Raw genomic sequence first — 15753 nt, forward strand, 5'->3', positions numbered from 1 at the left:
AAAATAAAAACGGAAAATTATAACCTTCCTAAAGGTCTGAAGTGTTACAGGATTTTTGTGTTAGATTGCATGACTGTTGAACCTTAAAAATAATGTCAGAGATCATTCTGATGATTGTTTTGTGAGAGCAGCTCCAGGTGTTGATGGTGATGTCCCTCTGTGTCCTCAGCTGGTGTCCAGGAAAGGTCTAAGTCGGTCTCTGTTCACCGCGACCAAGAAGTGGTTCGGTGGAGGGAAAGTTCCCGAGAAGAGCATCAGTGAACCAAAGAGCACATGTGGCCTTTTGTAAGCTCCCCACACATAAACACCATGCAGCACCATGAACGCTGTGCGCAGTGGGGGTTTGAATCTTTCCCCTCTGTGATGCCAGATATCCCCCAGAAGCCCCGGAGCTGCAGATCAGGAAGATGGCCGACCTGTGCTTCCTGGTCCAGCACTACGAGCTGGCCTACAGCTGTTACCACACTGCCAAGAAGGACTTCCTGTCCGACCAGGCCATGCTGTACGCTGCAGGAGCGCTGGTGAGATCACTCGCACACACACTAACATTAACATTTAACATAAAACTAAACGGGTCACTTAAAACGGGTAAATCGAGCCAAAAAAGGGCTTCAGGTACAGTTTGATTCTTAACTTGTGCTTTTGGTTGAAAATTTGAATTAAAGATGTTGTGTGCGTCAGTCATGGTTCCCATGGGGTCAGGGAATATCAGGGAATTTAGTTTGCATGTTTAAATTTTAGTTTCCATGTATCAAATGTCATATTTTCCATGTCTGCAGCTGTGACGTTAGTTATGTAGTTATTGTCAGTGTGTGTTTGGTAGCATTCGTGCTCACTGGCAGAAATAAAAAATGTACCTTATCAGACTGCGAGCTGATTACTGTTATTCTTAGATCAGTTATTTTCCTCTGCAGCCAGTATTTAGACGTGGATTTAATTTGTTTTAATATTGAACAGATGAATGTGTGTCAACCTGTTTTTAACAGAAATGTGTTTGTTTCTTTTCTGCTCAGAACAACAGCAGTGTGTTTTTCTGTGAATGACAGTTAATGGAATTTTAGCTTTTTAGTCAGTGAAAGTCAAGGAATTGGACACTTTACTCAGTGACCCTTCGTGACTGGTTTTCACAGTCATATCTAACACAATAAAGAGAATAAGACACCATGAACTACTGCTCTTACAGATCAAGTAAAGCTGGAGGCTGATTACTGATTCGTTGTTTGTTCATACAATCTCACTGAACTCTTGAATGCTAAATGATCATGAAGCCATTTATTTTCTTTCCTCTCTTTACTCGGTCTCTCTTCCATACCGACATGTTGTGCAGGAAATGGCAGCGGTGTCGGCCTTTCTGCAGGGTGGAGCCCCCAGACCTTATCCAGCACACTACATGGATACTGCGATACAGACGTACCGAGATGTCTGCAAGTACGACTGACTTCTTTTATCATCTCTGTCTACCTGCTGTTTCAGTTTAAAGGCAGTTTTAGGAAGTTATTGTGTTGTAGCAGACTTTCATGAACCAGCTTCTTTATTGTGGAGAACAACATCAGGCTGTGTTTTAAGGATGTGCAACATGGCAGTGTTTATAATTGTTTGGTTTGGTGTTTTGACAGCCGTGTCACAGCCGGTCAGAGTAATACCTGCATGTGAATATTCCTCCGTAGCTTCGCTGCATGTTCACCTGTTCTCCTGACAGCATGTCGTCCCTCTGCCCTCCACAGGAACATGCTGCTGGCCGAGCGCTGTGCTCTACTCAGCGCCGAGATACTGAAGAGTCAGGGAAAATACTCCGAGGCTGCAGCACTTCTCATTAAGATGACCAGCGAGGTCAGTGCTGTCGTATGACCCCCTCCCACTCCCGCCCCCAAGTGCACTGCACACCTGACACTGAGTGAAACTGCAGCACATTAATCCATCTTTTCCTCTCCGTCCAGGACTCGGACCTGCGCAGTGCTCTGCTCCTGGAACAGGCCGCCCACTGTTTCATTAATATGCGCAACCCGATGGTGCGAAAGTTTGCCTTCCACATGATCCTGGCAGGTCATCGTTTCAGCAAAGCAGGCCAGGTGAGCCTCTGAGCCGTCACTCATCTATACGGTGACCTCCTACTGCTGCTGAGCAGCTCTGAACACTTGTGATGTGTCTGTCTGTGACAGAGTGTGTGTTCACTTTTACACCTTCCAGTAAGCGGTTTATTTGTGCGTTGTTTCATCTGTAATCTGCAGTATTGAAGTTCAAGTTACATTCCCAGTTTTCTGTGTTCAGGAGTATATTTAGTTCCAGTCCATTATTATATTCTGGTTAAAAAAAAACAAAAAAACAGTCCAATTTAGCAGGGTCTCCAGGAGTAAAAAGGGAAGGCACCATGGATGTGTTGAGTAGATAGCATCTCATTTATTCAAATAAAATTTGCTCAGTGTTGCATACACATCAGCTTCCTCCACAGAACAAGAGTGTGGATGCAGTTTTTGGTCAAAAAGAAGCCTTTCTTCTCAGTTGAGCTGCGTGACAGGGACTGCTGCAACCAAGCACGCTGACTTCCTGATAGCTTGCTGCAAACTTTAATGAGATAAAAACCTGTATTATTGATCCATTATAAACCTAACCTCTTCCTCCTTCTGTCTTCATGTAGAGGAGACATGCACTGCGGTGTTACTGCCAGGCCATGCAGGTGTACAAGGAGAGAGGCTGGTCTTTGGCAGAGGATCACATCAACTTTACAATCGGTCGTCAGTCTTTCACACTGCGGCAGCCAGAGGATGCTGTAACGGCCTTCAGACAGATCCTGATCAACGACAGCAGACAGACGGCCACGCAGCAGGGCGCCTTCCTCAGAGAGTACCTCTACGTTTACAAGGTGAACCTCCACATTTACAAGGTGAACCTCTACGATACCGAGGTGAACCTCCACGATACCGAGGTGAACCTCCACGATACCGAGGTGAACCTCTAGTTACCGAGGTGAACCTCTACGTTACCGAGGTGAACCTCCACGATACCGAGGTGAACCTCCACGATACCGAGGTGAACCTCTACGATACCGAGGTGAACCTCCACGATACCGAGGTGAACCTCTAGTTACCGAGGTGAACTTCTACGATACCGAGGTGAACCTCACAACCAGAGAAATGTCCCTCATCTTTTTATACTCTTACTTTTATACTTCCAGAATATTGTGTTAATTAACTATTGCGAATCTTACAATCACAATAATTAATGTAAGTTCAACCAATCTCTTCAACATGTGTTCTTCATTTACAGTCAGCATCATCAACACAGACCACATGCCTGATTATTCTAGCACTTTGTAGAAACAGATAATTTTATTAAATGAATGCGGTGAAAATGTGTTGTGTGTGTTGGTTCTTAGAGTGTGGTCGGGTCGAATGCAAACAGCCTCCCCCAGCTGCCGCTGCCCTGCATCCACAGCTCAGCCACACGGGTCTACTTCGGACATGAGCGCCGCCTTGCAGAAGGTAACGCTGATGAGGAACATGTGAGCATGACTCCATCTCAACAAAAGAGTGATGATTAGACCTTATTAGCCAGGACCTCTAGTTTTGGCTACACACTCAGGGTTTTTACAGTGTTTGGGCTACATGATGGCTACATCGCTGTAACACACACGTGTTCACACTGGCAACGCAATCTTTCTACGCCGAGTCTATTCTTGATGATGGCCATTGGTCATGTGATTTTTGTTTACCCTCCTTAAATGAGTGGGAGCAGGAAAGACGAGAGACTATGTTGGGATTTATCTACAACTGTATAGTACACACATCGATAAACAGTGCCAAGCAACTAGTTTACATTCTAACTTGCTTGCTTGCTTAGTTTGAACAAGACCATTGTACCAAGAAAACAGCCACAGTGAAGCCATATATCAATGCCATTTATATTTATTATTATTATTTGTCAGTTCTGTTTGTGTTGTCATGAGCTGCACTAAAGAGCAATTTGAAACTATCCAACAAGGTCAGCACATCTTGGTTTGTCTGCGACACAAAATGACCTCAGTTTGGTAAATTGATGATGAGCTGATTGACTTCATCACATTCAGCTGTATCAGGAAAAAAAACTGCAAACTAAACACCGTCAGTAACAGTAATACTTTTGGCATCAAACTTCATTTCTTTACTCTCCAAAGCAACACCAGTGTTAACTCTGGTTCTGCTTCTATTGTGTAAAGAGTGGCAGCCATCAGTGTGTTTACTGCTCATTTCATCAGAGCACAACTTTTTGTGCAGTCTGAGCAGAGAAAATGACACAAATCTTTTACTATAACAAAAAGTGGATGTAGTCTTTTTGAGATTTGGTACGTTATCACCAAACACATTATTGCGACACTCCTGTATCAATAATTTCCTTTTCTCATCCTGACATGTTAGAAAACACAACTACTTCTTCCTCTCATGTTGAACTGAGGGCAGATTGGACAATGCAGTGACTCACTGTCACCTCTTGTGGTACACAGTGGTATTACAAGAAAGGCCAGGCAACATCACCACTGTAGTTTCTTCACTTTCTTCAGATCATTTTTAGTTTAAGAATGTTTTAAACTAAACCTCAAGAAACACCTTTAATATAATAATAATCAATAATAGTTTTACTGCTCCATGATAGCAGAGTTCTATGTGTATGTGTGTGAACTTTCTTTAAGATCATTTCTGTGTACTGATGGGAAGTACTGAAAAAACTTCCCTCAGAATTTTTCATCACACTTTCCTCAGCATTATTGTGAAACTGCTATTAAATAGTATTTTATGTAATATTTAAAAAAGCTCTAAAAGGTCACGATAGGAAAAATAAAAGGCACCTTTGAGCAAAGGTTTCCTCTAACTGGGGCCTCCTAGCTGTGAATGTATGTGTGTGACAGGAACTACAGTCATTGCCTGTAACAACCGGTCACTCCGTTTGCTCTTTGATATGTGACCTTGTTCAGGGGAGAAGCAGGCAGCCACTCACGTGTCCTTGGACCAGGAGTACGACCAGGACTTGTCAGCCATGTGGTGTGGTCTGGAGGAGCAGCTCGTAGCGTCTGCTAACCGGTGGATGGTCCCAGCAAACTTCCAGCCCACCCAGTGCTGCCTGAACAGCCAGACAGACAACCTCCGTCATCCGCTGGCTGTGGTGGAGGGTAAGATGTCCTCAGCAGACACAGTGGACCTGTGTCTGAAACTATATCCAGGACATCACTCAGTATTAGTCTGCACTTCAACCAATCAGGAGTTACTAGTTTGTGTTGCTGTAGTGTAATGCAGTGATTTAGACTGTGCTTCGTGTGCAAGGCTCCACCTGATGATGCACACAAGCCTCACTGAAGGCTAACAACTTCATTCCAAAGATTTTCCTTCTCACAGTCCCTGCAGCTACTCGCAATGATTAACACAAATTCTGCAATATTTGCGGGAACTTACAATTTTGTAATATTCCCACATTTTTTTCTGCAAAAAATGTCATTGGCAGAAGTTGTGCTGAGAGTATTAACCGCATAAAGTAAATCTTTTCAAACAAAATTCACTTTATTAACTCTAAAGCTCTTATTTTGACAGCTGATGTAGTCCTTGTTTCTATATTCCAGTCACAGACGCTCTGTTCTGGAAACATACGCAGCTTTTAGGACCATTTAGGAGCTTTTATCCAAGTTCAATAAATACATTTAAAAAAAGATTAGAGCTAATAATATTTCTGTGATGTGCAGCATGGTTATTATCAAAGGAAGTGATTACATATTCATTCTTTTATCAGGTAGTGCTTGGAAAAAAAAAATCTAATTTTTCTGTCACGACCTGGAATTTTTTGTAATTTACACAATTTTACTGCAAGAAATTCACTTAAAACTCCACAAATTGCATTGAGATTTGTGAGACTGATTAAATTTGAAAGTATTACAGACAACAGTTATTACATCTTCACATCACATGGCAGTTATGAAAGAATTAGTTGGTTCTGATTGAAGTACAGTATTTTATAAATATAATGTACCTGTGCTCAGCAGGTTGGCGTAATGTCCTCTGTCTGTCCCCACAGAGCCAATCATAGTGGAGGTGACATTCAGGAACCCTTTGAAGGTGTCTCTGACTCTGTCCAGCCTGTCTCTCCTGTGGAGGTTTACTGACGATGAATCGTCTTCATCTACGGAGAGGACAGCCGAGGAGCTGCCAGCAGAGGCCATCACCAACGAGGAGACCCCAGCTGGGGGGGTGGGTTCATCCTCTCAAGACTTCTGATTCTTAGTTCACTTCCATATTCAAATGTGATTCCTGAGATTTGTCTGGTCTCTTCTGTCTGCGCCTCCTCTGGCAGATGACCCAGAAAGATGACATCGTCACCACGGAGGTGATCCAGGAGTTCTACATGGGTCCAGAGGAAACCAAAACGGTGAGGTACCCTCCGAGGTTACCAGTGCAGCGGCCCACCATCAGTGATCTGCCCGCGACTGCAGTGTGTTATGTAGAGTGGACTTGTGGGCGAATCAGTAGATAGTCAGGGATCATCACACTGATGACATGGAAACATGGATAGAGAGATGGATCTAGAGAGAGAGAGAGATTTTATTAAGCCCGCAAGGGGAAATTTGTACATGTACAGGGCAAAGCAATAAATTACAGAATATAAAATAGAGGTACTAAAAAATATTAAATTATATAAACAAATTTAAATGCACATTATATACAACTTGGATATAAATAAAAAATAGAATAATATTAAATGTAACTAAAATAATCTAATAAATTAAACAGGACAAACAAACAACAGTGCAACGTGTTAATGAAGTGTGATTGATTTGCCAGAGGTAAGTTATTGTACAGTCTGATGGCAGAGGGCAGGAACAACAGACCAGAACTCCCTCTGAAGATAATACGGGTGCATCCCCACGGCTAGAAGTTCACTGTCCGGGCTACAGAAACGTTCCTTCACGCACACATCTCATCACACCTACTTGTCCAATAAGCAATAAACTGCATGTGTTTCATAGAATAGAAGTGTCTGATTTTATTCTCTGACAGCAGCACAACATAAAGACAAAGTGTTTATCTCTCAGGGGAAGTTGAAGATGTGTACACGCATTGTTGTAACTGTTGTAAATCTTGCATGATAAGAGGCAGTCCTAAAGTCATAAAAGCAGTGAGCACAGCTGACTTGTAATTTGAACTGTAGTGCTACAGAGCTGCGTGTCCTGTGTAACGGATGACATCACAGACTGCACACTTTGATGGAAGAGGCCTCAGATGCGTCAAAACATGTTCACATCAGCCACAAAAAATACGTGTTCATAACAACTGAAATGTCTTTTTAAATCTCCATGGAACAGTTTTTGTGCCCCACGACAGTCAAACTAACACCATGTTGTGTTGTTGGATCTCAGGCCCGCCTCAGGCTGCTGCCTCACAGAACCGGTCAGCTGAACATCGGGGGTGTAGTCTACAACCTGGCTGCAGCTTCCTCCGGAGAGACGGCTGCCAGTACTGAAGGTAAGCGTCTGCTAGAAGTAGTCCTCACGTCTACTCAACTGTATTTCACTTCCTGTTTTATATTTTAAGCTGCCGCGATGTCACAGAATTGATTTCCTGTCTGTAGACCAGCAGACTTCAGATTTGATGGTCGTTCGTGGCAGACAGGACTTGAAAATCCGCGGTCCGCGACTTAACCTGACCAAAGAGGACAAGATGGTGGTTCGGCACGGTCCAGATCGACGTCTGGATCCCATCATAACACCCCCGATGCCCCTGATGGAGGTACTGACTCGTCCCAACCTGCAGTCTGATACAGTGAATGTGCAGCTCTGCAGCTCTATAGCCGGGCCAACCAGACAACCTGTCACATTGGCTGCTTCACACTCTGATTGGCTCTGCAACCCTTCATTCAGTTCAGCCAGCTCTGATGAAAAAATGAATGAAGGGACCTGGATTTCAAAGCATTTCTTTGGCTGTAATTTAAATGGATCTGCAGCTTCAATATCAGACAACTTAAAATAACACTAATATTGATTCTAATCATCGTACTCAGAACATAGACGAGTCAAAATCTCCTTTTTTAAAATGTAATCATTTCCTGGCTTCATATTTAGACTCAAGGAATTAAATGATCATATTTGTAACCATAAATTATGTTATATGTCCTAAAAATGAATCGTGTCCTGTTCACCAGCTCTGTTTTGATCAGTTTGTGTGTGTCAGGTGTTCTTCCTGCAGTTCCCCACCGCTCTGCTGTGCGGTGAGATCAGAAAAGCCTACGTGGAGTTCTGTAACGTCAGCGGCGTTGCTCTGTGCGGCCTGCGGGTGGCGTCCACGCACCCTGACTTCTTCACGTTTGGCAGCCAGGCCACGACACCCCTCACTCCCGTCAGCCCGACCTCAGCCGAGAACTGCTCGGCCTATAAAACCTTAGCCACGCCCCTCCAGCCGGGCTCGGTGGCGTCCGAGATCCTGGTTTCAGCGAAGGACTTCAGCCAGCCGGCGGGCGGGATGGAAATCCCGCTGGATGGCGGCACGCTTCAGCCCGGGGAGTCCACCCAGCTGCCGCTGTGGCTGCGGGGTCCGGACCAGGAGGGGGTCCATGAAATCAACTTCCTGTTCTACTACGAGAGCACGCAGAAAGAACTCAAAATCAGGTACCAATTCAGAGGGAACTCAACTTGATAATCTCATATTCAGATGCTCAGTCCAAGCGTCATAGAGCAGTCTCAAGATGTTTTAACCCTAGAGGGCGCTACAAATACAAAAGGTTTATATCTTGTTATCCGGATTCACGGGAAATTGGGGTCACAGGATCTAAGGGTCACATCGGTTGAGTCCTAAGATTTGATGATTGATTAAAGTGGGAATCTATCATTAGATGTTTCTCATCTGTTAAACATGGAGCAGTAAAATGGGGAATTGCAGCTGTGGCGTCCACTGAGTGTCCTGCAGTCGGTGAAGGAACTGAAACAGGATGATGATGTCATGCAGACGGGAGAATCCTTCATCACCTGCCTGAACTACAGGAAACACAATGAAGCCTTCACCTGGCAGGGGGGAACACCAGCTGATCCTCTCTTCTCCTCTCTCCTCCTCTCCTCCTTTCTCCTCTTTTCTCCTCTCTCTTCCTCTCTCCTTCTCTCCTCTCTCCTCTCTCCTCCTCTCCTCCTTTCTCCTCTCCCCTCCTCTCTCCTCCTCTCTTCTCTCTTCTCTCCTCCTCTCTTCTCTCTCCTCCTCTCCTCTCTCCTCCTCCCTCCTTCTCTCCTCCTCTCTCCTCTTCTCTCCTCTCCTCCTCACCTCTTCTCCTCCTCTCTCCTCCTCTCCTCCTGCAGTCACCGTGTGTTGCGTCACACCGTGTTCATCTGTGCTAGCCGCTCCCTCAGTGTTCAGGCGTCAGCCTGCCGCAGCAGTGTTCCTCCTCATCAGTGTGTGGAGGAGACCGGCAGCGGAGGAACCCTGGTCTTCATCGATGTGGAGAACATCAACGCAGTGAGACGCACAGCAGAACACACACACACACACACACACACACACACACACACACACACACACACACACACACACACACACACACACACACACACACACCTCAGTGTTGATCTCCTCTCTCCTCAGAGTGAAGGAGGCGTGCGGGAGTTCCACATCGTTCAGGTTTCCAGCAGCAGTCAGCGCTGGCGTCTCCACAAGTACATCAACCCCAACCAGGAGAAAGGTGTGGTGTTCCTTTCTGTGGTTCCACGTGTTCATACAGGACGTTCTGTATTTTCGACCTCCTCCCATCATGTGATGTTGGTCACAGCTTCTCTGTCCTCCATCTTCTCCTCCAGACTGTAAGCTGAGCAGCAGAGAACGAGCCAAGCTGTGTTTCAGGGCGACCCGATGCCGACCTCATCAAGGTGCTGCAGGACATCACGACCTCATCAGAGGGCTGCAGGACATCACGACCTCATCAGAGGGCTGTGGTTCACTTGTAAATGACGTGATGTGTGTTTCTGGGTTGTCTGCAGCTCCCGTGGAGAAGTTCACCTTCGCAGACCTGAACCTGGGGAACGAGCGGGTAAACACCAACCTCACCGTAACACCTGGAGGAACAACCAGCCACCACAGCACACTGCAACATGTCATGAGTTGAAATGTGTCATGTGACCCTCAGTCTGGGACACCCCACACACACACACACACACACACACACACACACACACACACACACACACACACACACACACACACACACACACACACACGCCAGGCAGGCATTGTGTCCCAGACTGAAGATCACATGACACATTTCAACACACCCCCTTTTACCTGTTGAAGTCTACATGACATAATGAGAGCCCCCCCTCCCCCGTGTTATTACTATTAATATTTTACAGTGTAAATGTGACCACAGATGGTTTCCTGGTATTAGTTTATGTTAATTCGACCCCACGGAGCACGGAGCAACAAACCAAGTGATTTCCTTCTGGACTTCCCACAGAGTCAAATTTACAATTACGTATACATACAATAAGATAGATACAAATAATTATTTTAGAAAAAAAATAAGGGCAATGAATAAATACACAAACACAGACTATATACATAAAATTAAAATAAATAAATATCGCGTTTATACAGGGGAACGGATGTGACTTGTCGTGACCTTTGACCTCCAAAATCATATCGGTTCATCCTTGAATTAAATAGAAAATTATAAGACATTCCCTCCTGACGTTCCTGAAATATCTCGTGACCTTTGATCACCATAATCTTATCACTTCTTCGCTGGTACCAAATGAATGTTTTAGCCAAGTTTAAGGAAATTTCCTCAGTATTCTTGGAATATTGCATTTTCCGAACAGGACAGACGGATGAGAGGGACATGAGGTCACAGTGACCTTGAACTTTGACCTCTGACCACCAAACTCCAATCAGTTCATCGTCAAGGCCGAGCAAGCGGATTGAAGAAATATTTATCCAGGCGTTCCTGAGACATTATGTTTGTGTGAATGTGTAGAAATAATGTTGCAGTGACCTTAACCTTTGACCCCCCAAAATCTAATCAGTCATAAATTGGTATCCAGTGAATGGTTTCACCAAGTTGGAAGAAACTCCCTCGAGGCGTTCTTGCGATATGTCATCCATGAGAAGGGGACAGACGTCTGTATATATACGATATAATACACATAACAACAGGCAGAATGAAATCACCATGTCACAGAGAGACAAACCGTTTTGTCCTAAAAAGTGTGAGGAAGGCCGATGAGGTCATCTCACCTCCCACGCCGTCTCGTTGCAGATCATCAGCTCCTCCACGCCCTGCGGAGACTTCTTCTTCCGCTGCCGTCGGACCTCCGAGCCTCGGCAGCAGGACGTGACCCCGTCGAGGATGGCGTCCGGCGGCAGGACTCACGGCGGCGGACCCTCCGAGGACTGTGACGTCAACAGTATCGCCAGGAAGTGTGACGAGATGGACCTGAACATCATCGTCATCTGGAAGGTCAGTGGAACACAGCACCATGAGGGACAGCTGCAGTAGGGGAGTATTAGTCCACTGATCACCTGAATACATCATCATATTAATCCATGCTGTGTGTGTGTGTGTGTGTGTAGGCCTACGTGGTGGAGGACAACAAACAGCTGATCCTGGAGGGTCAGCTCCATGTGGCCCTGCAGACAATCGGAAAAGAGGCCAGTTCTCTGACTCCTAAAGAGGTACAGTACACACACACACACAAACACACACACATACACACACATAGACACACACACATACACACACAGAAACACACACAGACACACACACACAGACACACACTCTGTGGTATCTCACCATTACAGCTATTTTACTGAGTCAGTTTTTTAACTGTAAAATCCAAACCGTGGCTCAGAGCCTTCATCCTAAACACCAGCAGCAAGCAGCTGTTGGAGCTCAGAAGATTCTGTGAAGAAACATGATGATGTCATCGATGGTCAGCTAAGTCTGTCAGTCTGTGTTTCAATAATCAATTATATGAGGATAAATCAATAAGTTCCCAGTCTGCTGCTCGTGATGTGCACGGAGCAGCAGCAGAAGGTATTGATCCATCCTGTATAATGATGAGTGATGGTGAACAGTATCTGGACCAGATGTATTGATCCATCCTGTATAATGATGAGTGATGGTGAACAGTATCTGGACCAGATGTATTGATCCATCCTGTATAATGATGAGTGATGGTGAACAGTATCTGGACCAGATGTATTGATCCATCCTGTATAATGATGAGTGATGGTGAACAGTATCTGGACCAGACGTTCCTCCTGAATGTTTCACAGCTTCATGTTTCATTTGTTTGCCTCTGACATGGTGAGGTCATCTTTGTTGAACTTTTCCTGACGACAGGACAAGATAATCCAAGACGTTGTCTGACCACAGTAAGAGTTTAAAACTGAAGTATGGATACAGTAATCAGAGGTTGCCACGGTAATCAGAGGTTACCACGGTAACCAGAGGTGTAAAATGTGCTTGTTGTGATGTGTGCGAAGGTAAATGTAAAGGTTGATGTCCACTTCACTGATTCCTGACGTTTCATTTTATGGACATGGAGGGAAAACTACAAGCTGACGGGAGGAAGTGGACATTTGTCCTCCTGCTGATGTCTCCGTTTGTGGACCTCAAACATCTTTGAAGTAATAATGACGGATCAGCTGTCCACACAGGAGACGAGGTGACGTGTTGCTCTCTGTGTTCTCAGGACGCTCAGGAGATGGTGCTGCTCAAGTTTAAGTCTGAGCTTCCTCCTCCGGTCGTTCTTCCCTCCGCCCAACTTTCACAGCTCATCAAAACCAACCTGCACTACCCAGAAACCTACACACACCTGTTTGACCAGGACAGGTAACACTCACCTACACACACACACACACACACACACACACACACACACACACACACACACACACACACACACACACACACATACTGACACTCACACACCATCTTGTTTTAATTTGTTTGGTCCTGATTGTGCAGCAGGTTCAGGGGAAGGCTTGGTTCTGAAAACTCCTGCCAGCTTTTAAATCATGTTCCTGTTTGTTGTCTGCTCAGCACAACGCAGCATGTTTCTCTGTTCATCACAGGTCGGCGAGTTTCTGCTCTTTAGCTGCATGTTTTTTGTTTCCTTTTTTTTTTCGAAAGCGCAGAAAAACATGTTGACGGATAGAACAGCTTCCGCTCTATAAGTGAAGAGTCCTGGTTTAATCCAGACAAACCTCGGAGTCTGAGTGTTTCAGTGATGAACTCTTGAGTGTTTCAGTGATGAACTCTTGAGTGTTTCAGTGATAAACTCTGAATGTCTGAACCTCCATCAGTCTGTCCGCCGGTTTGTTGAATGGCCCGTGAAGACGTAACGCTGTCCTCCTGTCCACAGTCTCTGTTTGGTGCCGGTGACTCTGATTCTGTCCAACTGCTCCGTGGCTCAGGTGGACGTCTTCATCGACCTGAGACACAAAAGCAGCAGGTACGTTTCCGAATTGTGTGTGTGTGTGGGAGGGGGGGGGGGGGAGGGGGGGGGGGGGGGTCACGAACGTTGTTCGGTAGACACGTGGGTTTGTTTGAAGTTGAAAGTCCAGTTGGTCCATGGTCGTCCGATTCCCGTCGTGAAGGACCGTCCCGCCTCCTGTCTGTAGCAGAAGGCCTGAGCTGACAGTGACATCATCAGGTTTATATTCTCACTGTTGACTTCAGTTCCTCCAGAATCACAAAGCTGTTAACGGGCCGAGTCCTCCAGCATCTGTTCAACTCATACAGTCGCTTCATTTTTACACGTTTTATTATGTTGGAAATTCAAGTTTACATAAAACCCTGTTTTAAAAAACAGTTTGGACGCTGTGTGAAATGTAAATAAAGACAGAATTCAATGATTTGCAAATCATGTAAACCCCATTTTCTTTTATTGAAAATAGACCAAAGACGACATATCAAATGTTGAAACAGACTAATTTTTTATTGTTTTATGAAAAATATTTGTTCATTTTGAATTTGATGCCAGCAACACATCTCAAATGTTGTGGCTCCTGCAGACTGTCGCTCAGTCTTCTCTGTGATCCCAGTAATAATATTTCATAATAATAATGTTCACTCAGAGGGGAGGACCAATCAGAGCCCAGAGTTTGTGCGTCAGTGCGATGACGTTGAAGTCCAGCGGTGTTGGAGGCTGGTGGGCACAGCTGATTGGTGGAAGCTGCTCCAATAGTTGAAATGACCCCAGCAGGAAGTTGTGTGGTGCTGCTCCAATAGTTTAAATGACCCCAGCAGGAATTCATGTGGTGCTGCCTCAGAGACGCCGACGGCAGGTTGAGGGATCGGTTGCTGTAACGGATGGCTGACGGCTCAGAGCTCATAAAACTTGCTGTTCCTTTAACAGGACGTGTTGCATACTTAGTTCATCGTTCTTCCACTCTTCTTGTTCTGCAGCCCGGAGTCTCTGGAGGTCCACAGCTCCTTCTCCTGGGTGGGTCAGACCCAGTACAAGCTGCAGCTGAAGCCTCAGGAGGTTCTGGGCCTCACGCTGCGGGCCTGCTTCCTCCGGGCCGGCGTCTACAACCTGAACACACCGCGGGTCTTCGCCAAGCCGGCAGAGCAGAGCGCCATGTGTGAGACGAGTCAGCAGACGGCGAGTCCGGCCCTCATCATCATCAACGGAGCCTGACGGGGGGGCGGCCAGCCCGCAGAGGGGAGCACCGGGCCTCTGGACTCAGAAACCGCTCGGCAGAGTCCGCATGAACGTTCCTGTTCTGATGAATACCTGCACGGCAGCAAACGTATTTTTTTGTAACAATTAGTGAAATAGAAGTTTATTTAAAACCTTTGGTTCTAACAGACGTCCATCAGCTGATGCTCCGGATGAAGTTTGTTTCATGAGCCCGTGAGTTTCACTCATACTTTGACTTTGTACCAGCTCATCAGCAGGTTTAGCCCCCCCCACCACCACCCCACCACCCACCCAGCCAGCCAGCCTCCGTACCTCCACTGTCTCCACCCGCCCGGTTTGACCCATCTGTCACCAGCATCTCAAACCACCTGCTGAGTCTGGTACAAAACCCCAAAGCCACGTCAGAGTCCCGTTGGTGTCGGACCGCAACGTTCACTCGGACACGGAACCAACAGTGGAGACGGGCGTGTCCACCTGATGATGACATCACCGGTCTGAGCACCACCGGTCCGGTTCAGCTGGACCGTGGACGGCTGTGACCTCTGAAGGAGAGCAGATGGCGGTCCAGCTCCTGACTGGACCGAGCAGCACGACTGTCTGTGAGCGTGACGTTTACATCCTGAATATTGTTCACCTCCGACTTCCTGTTCCGTGTGCACGCAGTAGGTTCCTTTTAAGACCCGTCAGTCTCCCGTGTGCTTCAACCTCAACATGTTGTGATTTAACTCTTGTATGCACTTGACTCGACATCTTTTCTGAAAAAATGATGTATTATATTTATATATAACAAATTGGATGTAAATAGGAAATAAAGATGTAACTAATGATACTGATCAGGCTGCTTCTGTAAGTTCTGTTGGAGTTCTGATGATCTGCATCATGGAGAACAGCTGACGGCATTATTATTATTATTATTATTATTATTATTATTATTTGTCCTTGTAAGAAAATGTGTTAAAATGAAAACAAAAATTTGTTCACACCTTTTAGTAGATTTTGATCATCATGACATTTATGGTTTTAATTTACTAAAATATTTATACACACGGATCTAATGAATCGGTGATCAGATCAGTTTTCTATCATTTATGAAGGATGTGACCAAAGGAAAGAAC

The 15753-nt window shown here is 45.6% G+C and overlaps 1 protein-coding gene across 2 annotated transcripts in view; it reads left to right on the plus strand.

Moving 5' to 3' along the window:
• The window catches only part of trappc8 (trafficking protein particle complex subunit 8), a 29398-nt gene extending 13926 nt beyond the window's left edge, over nucleotides 1–15472 (plus strand). For both annotated transcript variants that reach the window (XM_069150967.1, XM_069150968.1), the window contains 22 exons: nucleotides 170–285; nucleotides 371–521; nucleotides 1328–1428; nucleotides 1725–1830; nucleotides 1938–2069; nucleotides 2636–2860; nucleotides 3374–3479; nucleotides 4946–5140; nucleotides 6034–6206; nucleotides 6310–6384; nucleotides 7373–7478; nucleotides 7585–7742; nucleotides 8184–8617; nucleotides 9296–9452; nucleotides 9579–9675; nucleotides 9791–9859; nucleotides 9971–10020; nucleotides 11245–11445; nucleotides 11559–11660; nucleotides 12683–12822; nucleotides 13355–13444; nucleotides 14401–15472. In XM_069150967.1, coding sequence (XP_069007068.1) covers nucleotides 170–285; nucleotides 371–521; nucleotides 1328–1428; nucleotides 1725–1830; nucleotides 1938–2069; nucleotides 2636–2860; nucleotides 3374–3479; nucleotides 4946–5140; nucleotides 6034–6206; nucleotides 6310–6384; nucleotides 7373–7478; nucleotides 7585–7742; nucleotides 8184–8617; nucleotides 9296–9452; nucleotides 9579–9675; nucleotides 9791–9859; nucleotides 9971–10020; nucleotides 11245–11445; nucleotides 11559–11660; nucleotides 12683–12822; nucleotides 13355–13444; nucleotides 14401–14635 — 3219 coding nt within the window. In that variant the 3' untranslated portion in view covers nucleotides 14636–15472. The remainder of the gene's footprint in view (nucleotides 1–169; nucleotides 286–370; nucleotides 522–1327; nucleotides 1429–1724; nucleotides 1831–1937; nucleotides 2070–2635; nucleotides 2861–3373; nucleotides 3480–4945; nucleotides 5141–6033; nucleotides 6207–6309; nucleotides 6385–7372; nucleotides 7479–7584; nucleotides 7743–8183; nucleotides 8618–9295; nucleotides 9453–9578; nucleotides 9676–9790; nucleotides 9860–9970; nucleotides 10021–11244; nucleotides 11446–11558; nucleotides 11661–12682; nucleotides 12823–13354; nucleotides 13445–14400) is intronic.
• The last annotated feature ends 281 nt before the right edge of the window (nucleotides 15473–15753 follow it).

This window comes from Embiotoca jacksoni, unplaced genomic scaffold (assembly GCF_022577435.1).
Source record: "Embiotoca jacksoni isolate LCO1_2020_lvr unplaced genomic scaffold, fEmbJac1.0.p SCAF_16, whole genome shotgun sequence".
Classification (NCBI taxonomy): domain Eukaryota; kingdom Metazoa; phylum Chordata; class Actinopteri; family Embiotocidae; genus Embiotoca; species Embiotoca jacksoni.